The 22,272-nt window shown below is 37.1% G+C and overlaps 1 protein-coding gene across 1 annotated transcript in view; it reads right to left on the bottom strand.

Moving 5' to 3' along the window:
* The window catches only part of SMC3 (structural maintenance of chromosomes 3), a 32,284-nt gene extending 14,520 nt beyond the window's left edge, over positions 1-17,764 (bottom strand). Inside the window, exons 1-13 of the mRNA XM_060034085.1 lie at positions 17,641-17,764; positions 16,582-16,657; positions 11,272-11,310; positions 9,698-9,765; positions 7,746-7,817; positions 7,290-7,369; positions 6,939-7,017; positions 5,415-5,532; positions 4,271-4,446; positions 3,617-3,697; positions 3,224-3,388; positions 2,778-2,899; positions 1,083-1,296 (exon numbers count right to left, since the gene is read on the bottom strand). Of these exons, the coding sequence (XP_059890068.1) occupies positions 1,083-1,296; positions 2,778-2,899; positions 3,224-3,388; positions 3,617-3,697; positions 4,271-4,446; positions 5,415-5,532; positions 6,939-7,017; positions 7,290-7,369; positions 7,746-7,817; positions 9,698-9,765; positions 11,272-11,310; positions 16,582-16,657; positions 17,641-17,655 (1,305 nt within the window). The 5' untranslated portion in view covers positions 17,656-17,764. The remainder of the gene's footprint in view (positions 1-1,082; positions 1,297-2,777; positions 2,900-3,223; positions 3,389-3,616; positions 3,698-4,270; positions 4,447-5,414; positions 5,533-6,938; positions 7,018-7,289; positions 7,370-7,745; positions 7,818-9,697; positions 9,766-11,271; positions 11,311-16,581; positions 16,658-17,640) is intronic.
* Positions 17,765-22,272: the final 4,508 nt, after the last annotated feature.

Below are 22,272 nucleotides of genomic sequence, written 5' to 3' on the forward strand. Positions count from 1 at the left end.
GTATTTACATGTGTGGTCCATAACATGAAAGTCCCCTAGGAACTCCAATCACTACTCATATTCATAAGAAATACTTTGGGCTCTACATCAAAAGGCTGGTACACACTCTGCTGGAGGAGGTTGATAAGGAGGCTATACATGTGTGGGGGCAGGGGGCATATGAGAAATCTCTATACCTTCCTCTCAATTTTGCTGTGAACCCAAAGCTACTCTTAAAAAAAAAGTCTAAAAAATAAAGATTGGTACATACACATATATTTATCTATTTAAAATTAAATACTTATAAATATGTACATTTATATATGTGTAAAAAATACATATAAATATTATACATAAAATATACATAAGTATACACATTTAAGATTTTATGCTTTTAGTGGCTTTTTTTGATAAACCAACCATACCAACTGGTACAGATCTCATGGGGTAAGAAGGTTCCTTCTGGGCATGTATATATATATTCTCCTCACCCTACACCTGTCCTACACACTCCCTTCTCATCACTTCCAATCATCTATATATATCCACACATATCACTTAAAGAATTTTTCTCCCTTTCTAATTTTAAATAATGTAAGATCTTTCTTGTTCTGAAAGTAATGATTTTATCTTCTACTTCACTTTTTAAGAAAATGCTAACTAAACATGCATAGTAAATGTTTAATTCATTTAGAAAATGTTATAAAATCACCAATGCTTTAACAAAATATATATACATTCTGCAGTAAGTTATTACATTGACAGAAAATTACATTAGAATATAAAAATGGAAAAATTTTAAGTTACTATAAAGTCATGTTTTAGTTAAGGGTAGAGTTCAGGTACATATTACCAAGTCATAAAAATATATTTTAAAATACATTCAATCTATACGGACACTCACTGACATGTAAGAACTCTTCTTCGAAAAAGAGAACTACCATATGTATCATATTACATTGTGCTGGTCTTGCCTAATTAAGTATCTGGTCTTGTATATTTTAAGATAAACCATTTACAAATAAAACTTAAAGAAATAGATGAAACTGCACATGTTCACACTCTTCTGAAAGATTTCACAAAGCAGCTATGAAAGTTCTTACATTATACTGCTCCAGATTTTTCTCTTTATTTGCCTCAGTGTCCTCCAAATCCTTATGTATAGCAGCAATCTGTCTTTTCTTGTCATTAATAGCCTGATCTAAAGACTTGAGTTCCTTTTTAATCCACTTATCCCTTTCTTCTTTTGATGTAAACTGGCTTCCTCGACCCTGCTTTGCATAAAGATCCGTTCTTTCCTGCGTAGCTTGGGCCAATCTACACAAGATAGAAGAGAATGGTTTGAAAAGGACAACAGGAAATAACCAAGTTTAATTGCAATAGATACCTCAAGAGTACACAGAGACAATAACCATTTCTATAATTCCATAAAAGAAGGAATTAAAGGGAATTCCCTGGCAATCCAGTGGTTGGGACTTTGCTCTCTCACTGCTGAGGGCCTGGGTTTTATACCTGGTCTGGGAATTAAGATCCCACAAGCCGCACGGTGTGGTAAAAAAAAGAAAAAAGAAAAAAAAAAAAAGAAGGAATTAGGTATAAAAAGCAACTGTTATCTAATGGAGCTCCTGGGACTAGTTCTATATAACATTAATTTAACTGCAAAATCAGTTACAGTCAGGTAAAACAGCCCATCCCCTAAGGATTTAAGGTCATTCCAGGTCTGGGTTAATCAGTAAACCTACACAAATCTAGTACCCCATATCTCAGGAATTTTCAAAATAGCTCCAACTATATTTAACTATTTGAACATTTTCAACTCCTTACAATAAAAGACACTATAACGATTAAAAGGCAAGAGAAAACACTTACAACATACAGAACAAATATTAATGCCCAGATAACATAAAACAACCCTATAAAACATCAGAAAAAAAATCAGAAAAAAGGGGTTTCCCTGGTGGCACAGTGGTTAAGAATCCGCCTGCCAATGCAGGGGACACGGGTTCGAGCTCTGGTCTGGGAAGATCCCACATGCCACAGAGCAACTAAGCCCATGCACCAGAACTAGTGAGCCTGTGCTCTAGAGCCCATGAGCCACAACTACTGAGCCCACACGCCTAGAGCCCGTGCTCCACAACGAGAGAAGCCACCGCAATGAGAAGCCCGCGCACTGCAACGAAGAGTAGCCCCCATTCGCCACAACTAGAGAAAGCCCGCGCAGAGCAACAAAGACGCAACATAGCCAAAAATAAGTAGGATAAAATAAATTATTTTAAAAAGCCGACAAAAAAAATCAGAAAAAAATGGACACAAGATATCAACAGGCAATTCATTAAAATGAACATAAGTGGCATAAAAACATGATAATGTACTAAATTGTGAAATCAGCAAACGTTGGCAAGTCCAATCTATGGATAGATATTAAAATGTCTAGATGTTAAAACGACATAAAGTGGGAGAATGAACACACAGCAGGATACAATTTGGGTAAAAAAAGAACAATCATCATGCATGTTTTTAAATGCCCAACATTTAGCTATGTTATCTTGGGCAAGTTATTGAATACCCCCAGAGCCTCAAGTTTGTCAAATTTACAGTGGTGATACTGTGGATCTCCTAGGGCTTTTGAATAGGCAATAAGCATACAATAATGCTTGGCCGACACTGCCTATTACTTTGAAATGGACATTTAACTTTTGCCCTTATTTACTGTACCTTCTTAACCCATAACTACTTAATAAGGTTCTATAGAGGAACAATGTAGAAAATTAGAATTGTTGGTGAAAAAAATCCCAGACCTAGCAATTCCTCGCTCTTCTTTTTCTTTTACACTGTTGAATTTAGGTTCTGTTTCTGCCAGTTCTTTCTGCTTTTCTTCTATTTTTTCAAGCAGCTTCTGCCTTTCTTTTAATAAGCGTTTCTGTAAATGAAGATAAGTAAAAATGCAATCTATTTAAAAACTGTTGTTTAATTTATAAGTCTAGCATAAAATATTTTCTCATGAAAAAAATGCATGAGACTGATCACGCAACACAAAACTAATTTTTAAACTGATCCTGCAACACAAAACTAACTTTTAAATGTAAGTAACAAAGATAGTACTCAGTTGCAACTTGAATGCAAATTATTTTAATGTGCCAAATCTTTTACAAAAATTCAAGCACCGTGCCACAGAAAGGACTGTCCTCTGCAGTTCCCACTCACCTGAACATTTATATCTTTCATTTTTAGCACTTTAACTCACCCTCTGTTCACTATTGCCTGCCAATTCATCTTGTAAATCCTTGGCTTTAAGCTCCAACTTAGTCCTCTGCTTAATTTGTTCTTGTCTTTCAGCACTGAGCTGCTCCTTTTCTTCTTTCATAGCTGAAATTTTTGTTTTCAGTTCTCTAACTTGGCGCTCAATATCCTACTCAAAAAGTATCAAACAGAAACAAGTTAGACAACTAGAAATACAACAGCAAAATCAGGACACCACTGATTTGTCTCTTCTTTTTCTTTCATTTAAACTTTCAGTACTACTGTCTTTCCAATACTCAATCTCGGTGACATCCCACTTGAAGTTACCATTCTATAATTCTGGTACAAAAAGTTTACTGTGGTCAAAAATGTGACTAAACCTGGTTTATAACCTTACCTCCATTTTATCTCTTGCATCCTGCTGGGCGTCTCTTAATTGTCTGGATTTTTCTCCACTAGTCTCTCGCTTAGCAGAAAGCTGGGGAAAAAACCAAGCTATGATTTCTAACTCATTTCGAATTTGTTCAGTATTTAAAATTTTAAAATATCTGCTAAATTTTAAAATATCTGCTGAATTTTTTAATATCTGCTAAGTATTTTTAGCAAAATTTTAAAATATCTGTTAAAATAAACATTCACTTAAAAATTTTTTTCCAAAAATAATTGTAGTGGTTTTAAATAGAAAATGCCTGTAGTTTTCAGCATTACCTAAAACAAATTTTTGTACAAAATGTCAGCAATACTAATTACAAATTACACCTTAAAAAGCCAGGGAAAAAATTCATGAAACTTTAAAGGTGGCTTCCTCTCATCCTGGTCTGCCTGACATCACCACCTAATTATATTTCAGATACAACTACAGCAAGGACTATGTGGGTCTAGGCATTTTCCTTGGAGTAAACTGATAGTATAAATTTGCTGAGTAATGAATTCACTAAGAGGTTTTAAAATTTTGAAGTTTGTGTTTAAAAATCATTGAAAAGTATAAACATAAAATGAGTTTAATATATTCGTAAAAATAAAATTAAACTGAAGTGGCAAAGTATTTTACCTCATCAAGTTTAGCACGAGTCTCGTTAAGTTCCTGATTGTAAATGGTGTATTCCAGGGCTCGTCTCATCTTATCCCACTTCTGATACTGAGCTAGTTCTTCCTTTTCTTCCTCTAAGGTATGTAATCTCTCTTCAATGTATTTTAACAACTCATTGATTTTTTCCCGTTTGCCCTCTTAAAAATAAATGGGAGAGGGGTGAAGGAGTTCAATAAAATTTTTTTGTAACATCAATTCTCAAATATACCATGAGTTAAACTTAATCTTAAGAACGTTAGCATTATTTCTTTGATATTATGTGGTAACCAAATCCAAGATGCTAAAATTGCCATTAAAATGCTTTATTATGAAAAGCATCGGAGAATAAACACATGGTGACACTGATTCTTATATTACATGTGGTAAAGGCCTCTGTTTAAACTTCCTTTAAAAGCCAGTGTGCCTTCCCATGACATTAAAAAAAAAAACGTACTTAACATCACTGGTGTCACTGATTCTCAATTCTTACAACAGCATTATCTATAGCTACCATATATTGAATACCAACTATATTCCAATCATGGTGATACTTTGCTCCTCTACTCACCACTACAAACTATAAAAAAGGATTTCACAAGATGGGAAAGTTATGGACCAGGGAGGTCAAGTCTAAAGTCACAATATCAGGTAATTATTAGTAAGATTTTGAACCCAAAACTGTCTGACTCTAAGCCATGAGAGGGCACAGCACTTGAAAAGCAAAGTAGGGTTTCCATAATAAATGTACTAAGGAAGACTGAAGTTCAAAATTTCATATTTACTTGCTCCTGAACAACTTAAAGCCTAATGCCAACTGATATTCCAGCAATTATTTTTTGAGGAATACATACATTATTATCCTCACTAATAATAAAAAGGACATTAGAGGCACAAAGTAGGTGACCTAGAAAAGCACTATTATCTCACAGTAACAACTCTTTATTCAAAGAGACAAATTATTGGAACTCTCAAACCTTAAACTTCCTGAAACTAATTTTTTCTCCATTCAGTATATAGGCAAATTATCATACAATACACTTCTGAGGATAACTCCTCTCAAGTATCATAACACAATGAAAAAGTAATTCACAACAAAAAGAATAATGTAGAATCATATTTATTTTACCTGTTTCCTTCATTAAAGAGATGCTTTCTTCTTTTCGTTCATCATACACTCTAGTACCAGCTACTTCTCTTAATAGTTTTAGTCTCTGAGAATCTGGTGCTGTTGCCATCTGGTTGATCTAAAAGTTTTAGAAAAATAATTATTTACAGAGCTACAGAATGCTCTTTAAGAGCTCTACCTTGAAAGTTATTCACATGCTAAGCTTTAAGTATGAGTTCACACTGGGAAAATAGCAATGAACAGAAAAGGTCTTGCCCTCGAGGAACCTACTTTCTAGTGGAAAAAAACCAGGAAGTATGCATACCATTACATTATAATTGCTATGCGGAAAAACAAAACAAAATAAGAAAATACAGCATAAAGAGTTGGAGTGACAGTAATGCTCTTGTAAAAGAGGCAGACATAGATCGCTTATATGAAATGACATATAAGCAAAAATTGAAATGATGTAAAGGGACCTACTATGTTGTATGTGTGCAGGGAAGACTCAGATAACGGCTTTCAAATCAGCCTGCTTTTATTTTATTTTTTAAAGTTTTTTTTGATGTGGACAATTTTTAAAGTCTTTACTGAATTTGTTACAATATTGCTTCTGTTTTCTGTTTTGCTTTTTGGCCCCAAGGCATGTGGGATCTTAGCTCCCCAACCAGGGACTGAACCTGCACCTCCTGAGTTGGAAGGCGAAGTGTTAACCATTGGACCGCCAGGGAAGTCCCCAGCCTCCTTTTAAAGAAATTTCTCTTATAAAGACAGTCTTTTCAAACTCTTGCTCTTAAAGTGAAACTCCATATTGTTTCTAATCACTTCTTCTGAATGCTAACTTTCCAACACATACCTAAAAAAGCCTCCAACATGAAATAAGAAGTGGACATTTTAAAAGGATTTTCCCCTAGTTCAATATAGCACAACAGAAAGCTATTAGGACACTGCAGGTATGTTCTAAGAAAAAGAAATTATTTTAGATATATATAGTTAAAACATACGAGGAAACAGTAGAACAATCAGATAAAGTATATAACTCCTAAAAACTATAAAGAATATAAATTGTATTAAGGGAAAATAATATGTAGCACTACGGTAGATTTCTGGTAATTTAAGCATTCTAGCATTTTAACTCTGTGATATACTAACAGAGAGAGTATTAATTTCAGAGAGTAACTTTTTTCAAATGTGATTTTTATAAAGTTTCTACAACATCCTTAAATATGATTGTAACTTCTACAAACCAAAAATGTCTTCCAGTACAGTGCACCTTGGTAAATGATACAGATCACCAAGAAAATAAGATCCACTTAAATAATTCTACTGAAATACTTTTATCCCACTATACAATGGATCTATTTTGTACATAAATTTATGGCCACAGAAAAGGTAATACAAACTTCAGTGCAAAATAAATCAATGAAAACAGAAGACAATAAGGTCTATTTTCACTCCAACTTAACCACTAGAATGAAATCAAACTCATCATTCAATGAATATACTCAAAAAACAAATTCCACTTAAAAAGATACTATTTCTTACCTTTCCTTGTTTAACAATATAATAAGGATTGCTTCGAGAAAAACCAGCACTTTCAAGGAGATTCATCACATCATTTTTCCTGTTGATAAATTAAAAAAAAATTTCAAATACATAACAATCCAACTATAAGCAAAAAGAGTACACTAACTCCTGAGCTAAGGTGCATGAAGGAGTACAGAACAGTCATTTAACCCTTCTGTTCTATCAGCCTCAGAGAATCTTCTGATTCTTGTGTTTATGCTCTAAATTGTGATTTGTTGAACATGAGACAAAAGTACCATATATGAGGCAAGTAAAAGAATACTTTTAGTCTTTTGTATAGAAATTACAAACATAAAGAAAAATGCTTACGTGACCATTTTCTTGTCTAAGAAATACTGATCCTTTTTGGCACCAATAACTCTTCGAAGTGAAACTTCCTCTTTGTCGATCTAAGAAAAAAAGGAAAAGCCCAAAGTTAAATCTAATAGTAAAAGTGGAAACTTTATAGTTAATAAGGTCATTTCAGAGTCCCTCACCATAGCAATTATTTTGAAACTTCAATCATCTCACTAAAGATATGCCACGAATACTCAATACTATGACAAAGACATTTTTTCACAATGGCTTGCACATTCCCATTTGTTTACCAGAATATTCATTACAACTTTAAGACAAAATTAGTATGTAAGCTGTAGTTATTTTAGTATGAACTAAATTATAAAAGCCTAAGTACAACTATAAATAAGTGTTTCAAAGCATGAAAAAAGTCAGTTGCATCAATAAAATTCTCAATGTTACTACTGAAAAGAAAAAGCAGTTACTCACTGGCAACCGGTTGTCTGAATTGTCAAAAATAATCTCCACAAAAGCAGAAATAACACGAGGTCCTGTACCCTCCTAAAACATGAGAAAAATTAATATGTTGCGTAAGTGGGATTTTCATATTCTTTAAATACATTTAAAGTTTAGTGCATGGTAACAAGCCTGATTCAATGGAGAAAAATTTCTATCAGACTAATATACAGCCCTCTTGCCAAAGCAGCAAACACTGGATTAGGATAATAAAACTCAACCAAACAGCTTCTGATTCTGAATTTTAAAAATGAGAACTATGCAAGAGACGTCAAAGTTAGATTTACATAGGTCTTGTTCTGCATATCACCTCATTAGAGCATAAGACCCCATAGCCACCCAATTTTACCTATTTGCTAAAATATAAAACACTTTGAGGCTTCTCTCTTATAGATTCACCTTAATGCTAGAAAGGAGCCCTAACAAGTCACATGATAAAAACTGTCTTTTTAAACATTTGAGATATTCTATATAGTTTTAAATCTGCTATGAAAACATATGCATTTAACATATGGGTCACATTCAGACCGATTGTGACCCAACTACTTACATACCAAGCCCAGATAATTTCTAGACTGTGAAAACTGCTATTATGTAGTAGTTCAATACAATGAAGAATGATACCTAAAGAAATTATTCTTTTAATGCTAATCTGAGAAACCTAAAGAGAGATTTTTCTATAGGGAATCAATCCTGATTACTGGACTAAAAATTCAAATGTAAGAGGTGGGGGAGGGAATTTCCTGGCAGTCCAGTGGTTAGCACTTGGTACTTTCACTACATGGCCCTGGTTCAATCCTTGGTTGGGGAACTAAGATCCTGCAAGCCACACAGCGCAGCCAAAAAAAGAGTGAGGCGGAGAAAAATATAATGGTCAGAAAAAGAACTTTAAGTCTGAGAGATACTGTGGAGATATATTGAAGAATCTCGCTTTCTGGTCTTAAAATTAATTATAAGCCATATTTAAACAAGACAGGGACTTCCCTGTGGTCCAGTAGCTAAGGCTCTGAGCTCCCAGTGCAGGGGGCCCAGGTTCGATACATGGTCAGGGAACTAGATCCCGCGTGCTGCAATGAAGATCCTGCATGCCGCAACAAGACCCAGTGTAAGTAAGTACATAAGTACGTAAGTAAATAAATAAAGTTACATCATTTTATCATAGCCTTTTATACTTTATCCTAAAATTAGTTTATTATTCATAATTATCTAAAGAAAAATTCTAACAATTTTCATTACTATATACTGTCTTTCATATTGGATGTTACCGTTGTTACCAAATGATGTTACCATTTAAGTATAAATATGGCTAAAAGTAACTTTATGTTGTTTAGTTTGTAATGGTTGCTTTTCTATGCTCCCAATTAACTTATTTATTTATTTACTATTTATGCAGGCTACACTGGGTCTTGGTTGTGGCGCATGGGCTCTAGAGTGCGCGGGCTCAGTTGCTGCAGCACGCAGGCTTAGCTGCAGTATGTGGGATCTCAGTTCCCTGAGCAGGGATCAAACCTGGGCCCCCTTCACTGGGAGTACGGAGTCTTAACCACTGGACCACCAGGGAAGTCCCCACAATTAACTTCTGATTCTGAGTCTCAAAGTTTCTAATCCCCAACCTAACTTTCTTCTTTCTCAGCAAACCTGCTTCCAGACCGTTACCAGGCCATACTCCTAATAAAGAATTTATATTTATATGGAAGGCATATCCATCCATAGGGAACTCGCACAATTTTCTTACCATTATATAAAATTTAAGCCTTTATCCTGCATTAATATAGTAAGCTAAATTTCACAGCAGAACAACATACATAAGAGACACACTGTGTCATGTTCACAAAGGATCTGAAACTTGAAAAAATAATTTTGTTTACCAGAATTGACAATGTATTTTTAGAAGTATTTAATATCCATAAAGCAGTCTCACTCACATGTAACAAAGCCAATCTCTGTTCCGGACGAAGATGGCTAAACTCATCACTGAGAACAAACTGAATTGCTAGAAATACAAAAACAACTATTAGTGGGATCTAAAAAAGGATTTATGCCTTAGTTATAATTTCCCATACCTTCACAGAATACAGTATATCAGGTAATGAACAATGCAGATAAAGTAGATTACCTGTTTTATATAGACAAAAGGAATGCAGAAAATTTGCCTGTACTTCAGACTAATCAGCTAGGAAATGATGATATTAGAAAAACAATAAGTTTTCGCTGAAATATTTAAGGTAAGAAAATAAAAACACTGAAATACACGAACAGACTAGAACTAAGGTGTACCTCTTGATCAAAGTATACATGGTCAGGTTTCAAGCTATAGTTGCTTTTATCCAGTAGATATAAATAATATAAATTAAAATATTTAACAAAGTAGGATATATTCCTATAATATCCTTAATTGCATACTTTTTCAAAATAAATAGCACTAAGTAGGAAATGTTTCAGATTTCCACTTTCTACTGCAGTACTTACTTACCCTTTGTCTTCTGTAAGGAGCCATTCCTGCTTCCATAGGATGCCTAACTGGACCACCCTCTCCTAGAAATGGAACTCTTTACTCAACTGTTCTATTCCCAGTCCACCCAAGAGAGCTTTGACACTCTAAAAGAGGGAGTATGTATATATGAATGTGTATGCTGGGGGTGGAGGTGGGGATTGGTTTTCTTTTATAATCACCTTGGAGGGGACAGGTTCAAACTGCCCTCATCCCCCCTGGAGATCAGGAAATATTAATACTTCCACTCCAATCCTACTCTTCTCACCATCCCCAAATTACAACCACTGATGGGGTAAAGAGTACCCTTTAGCTTTGTAAGTAAACAAGGGATAGAACCTTTGCTATTACTACACCCTCCTTTTCCTCAAGCACTACTAAGAGGTTCAAAATTTTTTCAATCTACTCCTTGTACAGTCCAAATCTGTTAAAATATTTTTTCTCCCCAAAGAATTTAACAGAGGCATTACTATGCTTAAACGCATTTTATATTTAGAGATAGTTTTTAAAGTTCTACTTACAATCTTCTGACAACAACTGTCTTTGTTGAGTCTAGTTTTTTACACCTCTCCATCTTTTATTAAAATAATTGATTTAGATGAAACAGATAAGCCATTTTCCGTAACAATGTTAACTATTCTACTGCACTTACATTCTTTGAATCTCTCTCTCTCTCTGCATTTACAACATTTATATACAGCACTGAAGTTTAGAAAGCACTTCCATACATATTATCTCATTTGATTCTCACAACCCATCTAAGGTAGGCAGGGCAAATATCTCTGTTTTTAAACTGAAAGAGTACTTTGAGAAGTTAACTGTTTTGCCCAGTCTCACATGGCTAATCACTAGAGTAGAGCTCAGATTCTTATACTCTAAACCCTCTACATTAAATTGCAACCTCATTTGAAGAAGTATTTCTTGTGTTTCATGCAGACATAACCTCAGATAAACTACCATAAGATACCTAGGTCTTACTATGTTTAGAATTCAAAAAACAATACCTACCATAAAAAAAGTTACTTTTTCCAGATCCATTTCTGCCCACTACAAAATCAAAAAGTCCATGTTATTTTGTATAAAAAACAATAAAACTTTACAGAAAGTATTCAAAAAATATAAAATCCAATTTTCTAACATAACATCTTAAAAACTGAAATTAAGTACAACAGAACAGTGAACAACAAATCAATAAACAAAACAGCTTTAATTACCAGATGAGTGCAATTTTTGCATAGTCTTCAGATAATTTTTTTCTTAAAGGAATTTATTTCATTGTTTATTTTTTTGCTCTTTCCCAATACTTTAAAATTAACAGGAATAACTAAATATACTACCTGGTTTTCATGATTTATAATCATTACAATGGACATGTAATTCTATTTAATTGTATATAATAAAATATTTTTAACAATTTAAAGATTCACATAATGCTAAAAATTTTAAATACTTAAACAATCATTTAAAATTTTCAAACCATTTCCATGTTAAACAGTTTCTGATCAGTCCTATACATCATGTATAGTTCTTAGAATCACAAAAATATAGACAACTATGAGGCACTTTTTTTTACTACCTGAGTTCAGAAATAAGCAATTCTATACATAAAAGGATATCAAATATTTTAGATTTAATGAATTCATTTGAACTTCTTTTGTTTAACAAAATTTTCATTGTTAAAGAGTCATGAATAACTATGCCACTCTCTCTCACAATCTTGACCAATATCCTGAACAAATTAGCCCCAAAGTCATCACCTTTAATCCAAGATAAATTCTAAAGAAATCAGAGAGTAATGAAGTGCTTTAAAAAAAAAAAAAAAGGCATATAACAGACACAGAGGCCAGCCTGAAGGGGGCTTCTATTAGCTAAATCTAGGACAATTTGAGCACCAAAATAATTAGATGAATTATAAATTAGTGCTGGGGCAGTGGTGGGTGGGAATAATCCATGAGTCCATACTGATAATAAAAAGATAAATATATAGCTAAGGAGTGAAGATGTTTGATTACAGTAGAATACCAAGTGGTAAATGTGAAAGGAGTGCTGGAAATGGAACATCATCATTCTGCAACCATCAGAATAAAGGCAAGAATTATCAATGAATGCTAAATCTAAGGGGGAATTTTGATAAGGAGCACAATATGTGCATAGTCCAAAAGTCTCTCCCCATCTCCATGTTAGTTGCAAGGGAGAAAACACTAACTATACAGTGGAAAAATTGGACAGAATCTCTACTCAGTGATCAAAATTATCATCATCAATAAGAAGTAGATGGATATCATGTGCCTCCAGGTGGAATACCCTGAAAAGGACACACCATTTATGTAATATTTTTCAAAAATAACATTGTAAAAGACAAAGGAAGGCTGTGGAAATTATCCAGATTAAATGAGACTAAAGAGGCATGACAACTAAATGCAACGCCTGATCCTAAATTAAATCCTGTACTAGAGGGGGAAAAATGCTACAAAGAAAATTTCTGGGTCAGCCAACATAGCTAGAAAATAAAATAACATTATTGTATTGATGTTAAATTTACTGACATTGATAGTTACACTGTGATTATATAAGTAATATCCCTATTCTTAGAAAGTACACATTGAAGTCACAGGTAAAGAACCATGATGTACATAACTTACTCTAAGGAAAAATAAGTGTGAGAGCAAGTGCAAATGATAAAGCAAGTGGGGAAATGTTAACAGTAGATTTGGGGGACTTCCCTGGTGGTGCAGTGGTTAAGAATTTGCCTTCCAATGCAGGAGACATGGGTTCGAGCCCTGGTCTGGGAAGATCCCACATGCCGCGGAGCAACTAAGCTTGTGCGCCACAAGTACTGAAGCCGCGCGCCTAGAGCCCGTGCCCCACAACAAGAGAAGCCACTGCAGTGAGAAGCCAGCGCACCACAACGAAGAGTAGCCCCCGCTCACAGCAACTAGAGAAAAAGCCCATGCGTAGCAACGAAGACCCAATGCAGCCAAAAATAAATACATTAATTAAAAAAAAACCCAAAACAGTAGATTTGGGTAAAGGATACACAAGTAGTGTCTCTGTACTGTTTTTATTTATGCAACTTTTCTGTAAATTTGAAATTATCACTAAATAAAAGTTTTAAAAGGTAATTTATCATTAAAAAATTACAGAAATAGTTCAAACCATAATCCATTCATAAATAACTGAAAAATTTATAATTTCCCTAAGAATTACTCCTACCCACACAGTGGAATGCTACATAGCAATTTTAAGGATGTTGAATACTTAATGATAGGGAAAGATATTTCAGTTTATTCTGAAGGAGAAAAAAATAGATTACCAAAAGATTACTACAAACCAATTTTTATTTAAAAAGGCGTACTTATATATATGTACACAAAAACTGAAGAGGTATTGAGATAGACCCAGTTTATGTGTGTCCCCAGATTCACCTGCCCTAACCCAGGCCTTGGCTGCCTGTCAATAGAAAGGCTAGTCTCCCAACAGCTCAGGTTGTTTCTGCCTACCCTGGGGGTGCATTCAGATCTGTGAAAACCCAAAGGAGGTTGCAGTTCCCCAACCACTCCAGGGGAGTTAGTCCCCAGAGTAACACAATCCAAAAGCACAGTGTGGGGGGGGGGGAGGGGGGAATCAATGCCCTATGCGGTAAACTTTGACCAAAGAGAGACAGAAGCCAGCACATAAAACCTTCTCCATACCTCTCCCACCTGAGCTTTCCAAGGTGTGGTGGGTTTACAAAGTCTGTCTGTAAGTTATCCAATGTGACGGCAAACCAGGTGTATCTTCTTTATAAAGCTATGACCACTACCCCCCACAACCCCTTGCCCTCAGACTGCTCCCTCCTAATTAAAGCCTTAGCAGCTAAGCAGGCCTCGGGCTCTGTTCCAGGAAACCACAAGCTAGCTCTGGCGAGGATAACAGTTTAAATTTTTTCCTTTTAGCTTTTATGCTCTTTATGTTCTATAACTTCACGTATATTTCTTTTGTTAGAAGGCCAGGAAAAAGGTAAACTTAAAAAGGTTTATGGTTCTTGCACTTAAACATCAAACATTCAAGTATCAGCACATGAGGTATCTGCCTTCAAATCTTGTGTTTTTTTAAGGGTCAAAATCATTAAACAATCAAAGTGGTAAGCTTTCAAAAGACATTTTTAGGAACAATCTCACCGTATACTATTTTTGGTCTTTCTTATATGATTAAGGGACCTATTTTTAAAATATGTTAAACAAAGTCATATTATGTTTTTTCAGTTAAAACGAAAGAACATTTAGATAATGTCCTTTCTAACTGTGACTATTAACAATCTTAATGTTGCAACCAAAGTAGTAAAACAGCTGTCTGATAATAGCTAAAACAAAAATACTTGATAGGCCCTAAAGATATAATTTAATCATTCTAAGTAATAATGGCCATCATTTTACAGTTCATTTATAAAATTACAGTCAGTCCTCCAAATCCCAAATCCCTGTGCTTCACACCTGGGGATTTAACCAACTGCGGATTGAAAATATTCCGGGTGGGGGCGGTAGGGGAACTTTCCAGAAAGTTCCAAAAAGCAAAACTGGAATTTGCCACAAGCTGGCAACTATTTACACAGCAGGTATATTGTATTTACAACTATTTACATAGCATTTACATTGTATTATAAGTAATCTAGAGATATGCTTAGGTTATATGCAAAAACACTAAGATTTTATAACAAGTTTTATACAAGCATTCAGGATACCAAGGGACAACTGTATACAACTGACATATTAAGATATTTATCCACTTTTAATTTGTAAGTTAAGGAAATAATATAAATCTAGTGATTATTCATTTTTCTCCATTTCTAAAGATTTTTTTATTGACAAAAATCAGAAGGCACATATAATCAAAATGTTTCACTAAAGTAAAACTCTAGTTTTTACTAAAGTAAAACTCTAGTACAATCAAGTTACCCTTATGGCACACCAATTCAATTAATGATTCTCCAGTAGGCAAGGCAGAGGGAAAAGTATGTTTTCTTTATTCCCAACTACAAAGTTGCAATTGATGTATCAAGGGCAGGTGTTTTCCTTGCCCTCAATTTTTAAATTGTATTATATATTCATTTATTTCAAAATAAAGTATGATTCTCCAAGTTTCTCTGGGAACATCAGTATTCATTGTTCACTCTTTGCTGATTTCTCTATGAATCTCACCTCACCCATGCTATGGACTGAATTGTGTCCCCTCCCCACCCAATTCATATGCTGAAGCCCTAACCCCCCTATGTGAAGCTTTTTGGAGAAGGGGGTCTTTGGAAGGTAATTAATGTGAGGTTAGGAGTGTGGGGCCTTTAGGGTGGGATCAGTGCTCTTGTAAGAGGGTGAGGGAGAGGCTCTAACAAAGAAGGTCCTGTGAGCATGATGGAGAGGGAGGCCTACAGAGCAGTGAAAAAATAAATCCCTGTCGTTTGAGCCACCTAGTCTACGATATTCTGTTATGGTAGACCAAGCCGACTAGCATGCCAATAAACTCTGTGAGGACACTGTAGCAGAAATCTATGTCAATAGCAATCTTTGCTTTTCTAGTGTCTAGAAGCACTCATTTCACCTATCCTTTAAAAACTCAGCAGTGTCAGAAAACACTTTTGCTGTCTGTACGAGCAAAATGGAACCTTATCATCTGAAGAACCTATAGATTAACTATTATATTGAAAGGCAATCACCATTAGCCCCTTGTCCTCACACAACTGCCTTCTCATTTAATCTTCCCAACAGCCCCATGAGATGTATATCATTATTTCCACTTTGCAAATGAGAAAACTAAGCAGCTCAGGAAGTCAAGTTTGAAGAATATATGGCAGAATTGGGATTTTAACCCCATTCTGTTACAATTCAAAGTTTATGCTCTTCCCACCAATCTGTGTAGTCTGTCCTTAGACATTATAATAGGAAATAAAAAAAATCTGAGAACAATCTAATTTGTGAAAAAAGAATGGTCACCTTTGAAATAAGGCAATAGTGTCCACTTTAACTAGAAAATGACATACCAAGAAGAGCTGAAACGCTAAATTTAGTGTCATTCACTATAAACTTAAATCTGTCAAAACATACACATACGAGGCTACCAAATAAAAATGATGAATTTATGATTGTCTTATTCAAGTATTTTAACCGTATAAAGGAAGCAATTTCATCAGTGCAGATAAAAAACAGAAAAGTAATTTCATATAGAAAAAAATACACATATATTTATGTAATATTCAGAGACAATTCCTGTCTCCTTAAGCCTAAACACAGGCAGGATTTAAACGGCTGTAGAGGCATAAATCTGATCTAGTAAACCATGAACACTTACCAATAACATTATGTTTTGAACTGAAGGGATCTACAATTGTTTGATCTCTATAACTTCGAAAACCCTGGATAATAACCTAATAAATAAAAGAGAGATTTTTTTCAGAACACACCCCAAAAGAAATCTTCTAAGCTAACATTTTCCTTCTGCACTCCTTCCCGTTCTGGTTTCTCATTTAACACAAGACAGAAAAGCTCCCATGTCCTAGAAGAAAAACTCATTTTGGAAAGTGATTTAAAAAAACTTCTAAACAGCCCGTTTATCAGTAACCATTGCCACTGTTGCTTTTTTAAGAGTTATAATTAGTAACCTGTTAGGGAACTCTCAAAACCAAGCACCCTGTATACGGTTCGTTGGAACGCTAACCCTTAGAGGGCCGTCTAAAAGTCTATCGAGTACGCAGACCGGCCCAGCTTTCCTGGGAGCCCCTGTCAGTAACACACTCGGGCCAAAAAGAGCCGCCGTTCCAGGACAGGACTGCCTGGAGTCCAACACCTCCAGCAGAGACACTTCTTGTAAAGAGTGTGAAGGGGCTCATCTGTGGGGTGGACTCCAGCGCGGGAAGGCCATTCTGACAGAAGTAACAACGGAATGAGGCGGCGCTACACATTCAGCAGGAAGGAGGAGCCCCTTCACTTCTCCGGTTAAGTCGGGAGACACCCCAACTTGGGCCTCAGGGGCGTCCCCGGACCCGGGGAGACCCTCTCTCCACACATCCCACGCAAAAGGCCCACGGGGGGCTAGCCGGTCCCGCAGCACAGGGCCGCTTCTCACCCTCCCGGGAAGGCCCGGCTCCCTCCAAAGGGCCCCGCCCCGCCGACCCCTCCACCCCTCTCCCCGAGAACCCGCCTCCCTCAGGCGAGCGCCCTGCGGGGAGGCCTGGGCTGCAAAGCGGCGCCCCAATTCTCCGCGGCCCCCGCGCTTGCAGGCCGGGGCCGCACCCCTCCCACCCAGTCCCAGTCCAGCCCCGCGCCCACCCTGCGGGGAGAAACGACACCCCCGCCTCAAGGAGCGGTCCTCACGGGCCCGTGAAGGGTGGGAGGGACGCACAGGCCTCACCTGCTTTATGTACATGGTTCCTCGCCCCGAGCCGGGGAGAAGGCCTCCCGCGAGAGAACCAACAACTCGGCAGCTGGATCAGGTGAGGCGCCTAGGAGACCCCTCCCCCCAAAGCGCCGCTCTCTCCCCTCTAGCCAAACAAAATGGCGGCGCCCAAGGAGGCGGAGTCCCCGCCTCGGACGGAACCACCCTCGCAGCCCCCAAAGAGCGTAGGGGGAATCAAAGTCAGATCTGCTCTTTCTTTTTGGAAGAAGGAGCCCTTATTCAATGTCTTTAGGTGAATTTCACTTGATTCCTCAATTTTTAGATGAGTTTTTCCTGATAATTAGTCGGAAGCTTCACTCGGACAAGAGCCTTGATCGTGAGGTTGGCCCGTATTCCCTCCGAGCGTGGAGCCAATGGTTTCGACCACAAGGGGGGAAAGCTTCGGCGCCAAAGCGAAGACTGGGAGGCTAAGGGCCAGTAGCGGTGCGGGTAGGTGCTCACGTGGTCTCGGGCTGTTTGGAAATACGGTGCTGGCGCGCGCCCCCGAACACGGAACGTACTGGACGCGGGTGGGATTCGGTGTGCAGAATCCCTGCTCCTCCACTATTCTCTCTCGCTCTGGGAGCTTTTATACGTTTAGAATTGCTCCCACTGGGTCTGGACCGCCCAGTCGCAGGACACCCCAAATGGACTTGAGGCTCGAAAATTAGTTTTAATAATGTCATAATTATTAATACCTCGGGCGATTTTTACTGCTCTGCCAACTGCTATAAATCTAGGCGGTTGGACAACTGCAACAAAAAGAGATTTAGGTAAGATGAAAAGCTCCCCTCCCCTCCCTTTTTATAACAGCCTAAAACATACGAAGTGCTAGTGGCAACCCTGGGTGTATCTGATATGTTATCAATCGTAGGGGAAAAACATACTGTTAGAAATTGGATCTCCGGGTCCCCGTAAAATTACCTGCCACTTAGCAGCCACTCAAGTTGGTTGGTCCTCGCCATCCCTCCCGCTGCGGCTGGCAGTTCTAGACCTTAGTCTTTCTAGATTGAACTGTTTCTAGTAGACTCTTAACTTCATCCCTGTCAGCGCCTCTTAGTGCTGGCAGAATTCTTTATACACCGTTTTAATAGATGAAGGGAGAAGGACACTTCAGGGAAAACAAATGACTTATTTGAAGGTGAAAAGGGGGAGAGAAAGAGCACATAAGGGAAAACAAATGACTTTTAGGAAAGTCAAATGGGCCCTTAGGAGATCAGATGGGAGACCTGCTAGTTTTTGTGACTTTGTTTGGGTGTTACTCAGTGATAAGAGTCAGACTTCTCTGTGAGTTCCCGGAGAGAGGATTTATGACAGTTGAGTTACTTTGAGCTCTTTTGGGAGGCAGATAAGAGATTTCAGGAACTCAAGTACTTTAAGCTCAAAATAATTTTTATGCCACAGTAGTGGATTCTGGAGCCCTTCAAGAGGGTATTCAGAGTATACTTGCCACTTCCTCCCTCCCAGGTCTGAGGAACATGGTTTCAGTATAGTGGACCAGCATGATAATCTGCTCAATGATGAGAGAATTAAGCACTCTAGGCTATATTATGACGGAGAGCAAAGAAGTAATGTGCCCTTGAATGTGAATTGCTGCAGGCACCGTGGGAGTGCTCCACTCCTTCCAGATGAAGATGAAAAAGAATACATTTTGCCGGATAATAACTGCCAGTCTGTGTTGATCTCTTCTAGTAAGGACTCTACCTCCAGCCCTGCAGCTGAGTTACTTCTTGCTTAAGTTCTGTTAGTCCACTGTCTGTCAGGATCAATCTGGTTTTTGCAAGGACCTAACGGGTGAATTAAATGGAGATTTAATGGGGACCACCCCCCTCATCCTTTAAACCTTTGAGAGTGGCACTCATTTCCACCATTCTGTCCAAGATGTGGTACTGCTTCTAATTTATTATCTTGGCTGGCCTTAAGGCAGTTTTAGGGAGTCTGACTTTTAGATGAAAACATGGGAGTAAATCTTTGTGACTATGGATTAGGCAATGGTTTCTTAAATATGATACTAAAAGTACAGTGATGAAAGAAAAAAATATATACTTTATCAAAACTTTTGTGCCTCAAAAGAATTAAAATGACAAGAAAATGTGAGTTATATATTTGACAAGGGACTTGGATCTGAAATATATAAAGAACTCTTACAATAACTTAGCAACTTAATAAGTTAACAATAAAAAGACAAGTAACTCTGTTTAAAAATGGGCAAAGGGGGCTTCCCTGGTGGCACAGTGGTTGAGAGTCCGCCTGCCGATGCAGGGGACACGGGTTCGGGAAGATCCCACGTGCCGCGGAGCGTCTGGGCCCGTGAGCCATGGCCGCTGGGCCTGCGTGTCCGGAGCCTGTGCTCCGCAACAGGAGAGGCCACAACAGTGAGAGGCCTGCGTACCGCAAAAAAAAAAAAAAAAAAAAAGGGCAAAGGATTTGAATGCACATTTTCCCAAATGGTCAGTAAACTTATGAAAAGATGCTCACCATCATTAGCCAGTCAGATACCACTTCACACCCACTAGGATAGCTAAAATAAAAAAGACAGACAATAACAGGTGTCAGCTTGGATATGGAGAAATTGGAACCGTCTTATATTATTGCTGCTGGGAATGTAAAATGGTGCAGCCACTTTAGCTATTCCTCAAAAAGTTAGACATAGGATTACTGTATGACCCAGCAATGTCATTCCTAGGTATATGCCCAAGAGAAATGAAAACTTCCACACAAAAATTTGTGTATGAATGTCCATAGCAGCATTATTCATAGTAGCTAAAAAGTAGAAATAACCTAGATGTCCATCGACTGATGGATGAGTAAAATGTGCTCTATCCATACAATGAAATATGAGTCAGCAATAAAAAATAATACCAATACATGCTGAAGACTGTACTGCCACATACACTCACTGCTATGGCCCGGGTTCAATCCCTGGTCCAGGAACTCACGTGGCACAGCCAAAAAAACCCCACAAACATGGATGAATCTTGCAAATGTTAAGCTAAGTGGAAGAATCCAGTCACAAAAGAGCACAAATTGTATGATTCCATTTATATGAAAAGTCCAAAATAGACAAATTCATGGACACATAAAATAGATTAGTAGTTGCCTGGGGCTACAGGTTGGGTGGGAAGGTTGGGAAATGGGTTTTGGGGAAGGATTTTGGGAAGGGTTTTCAGAATATTCTAAAATTAGATTGTAATGATGGTTATACAACTTTTTAAACATAGTAAAAACCACTGACAACATTGCAATTCAACTATACTTCAATTAAAAAAATTTAGAAACTGTACACTTTAAACGGGTAAATTTTATTATATGTGAAATATATCCCAATTAAGCTGAAAAAAGAAAAACTAGAAAAATTTTCATTATGGATCTTTAAACCATACCCAGGTCTTCCCTCGTGGCACGGTGGTTAAGAATCCGCCTGCCAGTGCAGGGGAGATGGGTTCGAGCCCTGGTCTGGGAAGATCCCACATGCCACGGAGCAACTAAGCCTGTGTGCCACAACTATTAGGCCTGCACTCTAGAGCCCGCGAGCCACAACTACTGAACCCACGTGCCACAGCTACTGAAGCCTGCACACCTAGAGCCCGTGCTCAGCAACAAGAGAAGCCACGGCAATGAGAAGCCCGCGCACCGCAACAAAGAGTAGCCCAGCTGGTTGCAACTAGAGAAAGCCCATGCACAATGAAGACCCAACGCAGCCAAAAATAAATAAATTAAATAAATTAATTTTAAAAACCCACACACAACCATACCCAGATTTAGGTCATGTGCAGATTTATATAATGTACAAATTATCTGGGTCATTGTAGAACCATTCCATAAAAGTCACCAGTGATATGTATATATAAAATTATATATGTATATATAATTAAAATACATTATAATTTCAAATATGCTATTGAAATCTCATGTTTATCTCATCTTTACTCAAAACTTTAGCTATTTAGGTTAGCGCAGAAATTCAAATTCTGGCTTGGAATCAAATATGCCCTCTTCCAAATTCTCGATTTTGCATTCTGTAATAACTATCACTACAGAGTTAAGCACAAAATTACATTCTTTAACCAATAAGATGATAAAATTTCCAATGTAATTGGTATTTTAAAATGTTCTACAATTTAAAAGTTATTTAATGCAAAATCGCCAAACAGTATAAGGGTTTTTGGTGGGGGGAAGAAGCAACACAATGCAAAAATGAGTTATTTACTAAGAAGAGGGAGGTTTACCTCCTCCCCGCACCTTTTCTAGAACCAGAGTTTTTGCTATAGGCAAGATTTAAAGACCCTAACCTCAGGACCAAGATTTTTTTCCCAAATTTTTGGCCTGTAGCCCAAAGTTAAATTTCTTTTTCCAGGTTGAAAGTCAGATGGAAAAAAAGAATTATTGATTTAAAAATCATTTAATGCAGACATTGTATCATCTGTTTTTCTGGCTAAAGAACAAACAAAACCTCATTCAATCAACTTTCTCAAAAGCAACTTCATATTTTATACTTTTCAACATACAGACTTCAGCTGTTTGTTTGGCACCTTCCCAAAGAGACAATTCTCAAGACCCTGAAATCTCTGATCATTTTAAAACTCAGCACACTTAAGATTTGTTTTT

The sequence above is a fragment of the Delphinus delphis genome, chromosome 16 (assembly GCF_949987515.2).
Source record: "Delphinus delphis chromosome 16, mDelDel1.2, whole genome shotgun sequence".
NCBI lineage: Eukaryota > Metazoa > Chordata > Mammalia > Artiodactyla > Delphinidae > Delphinus > Delphinus delphis.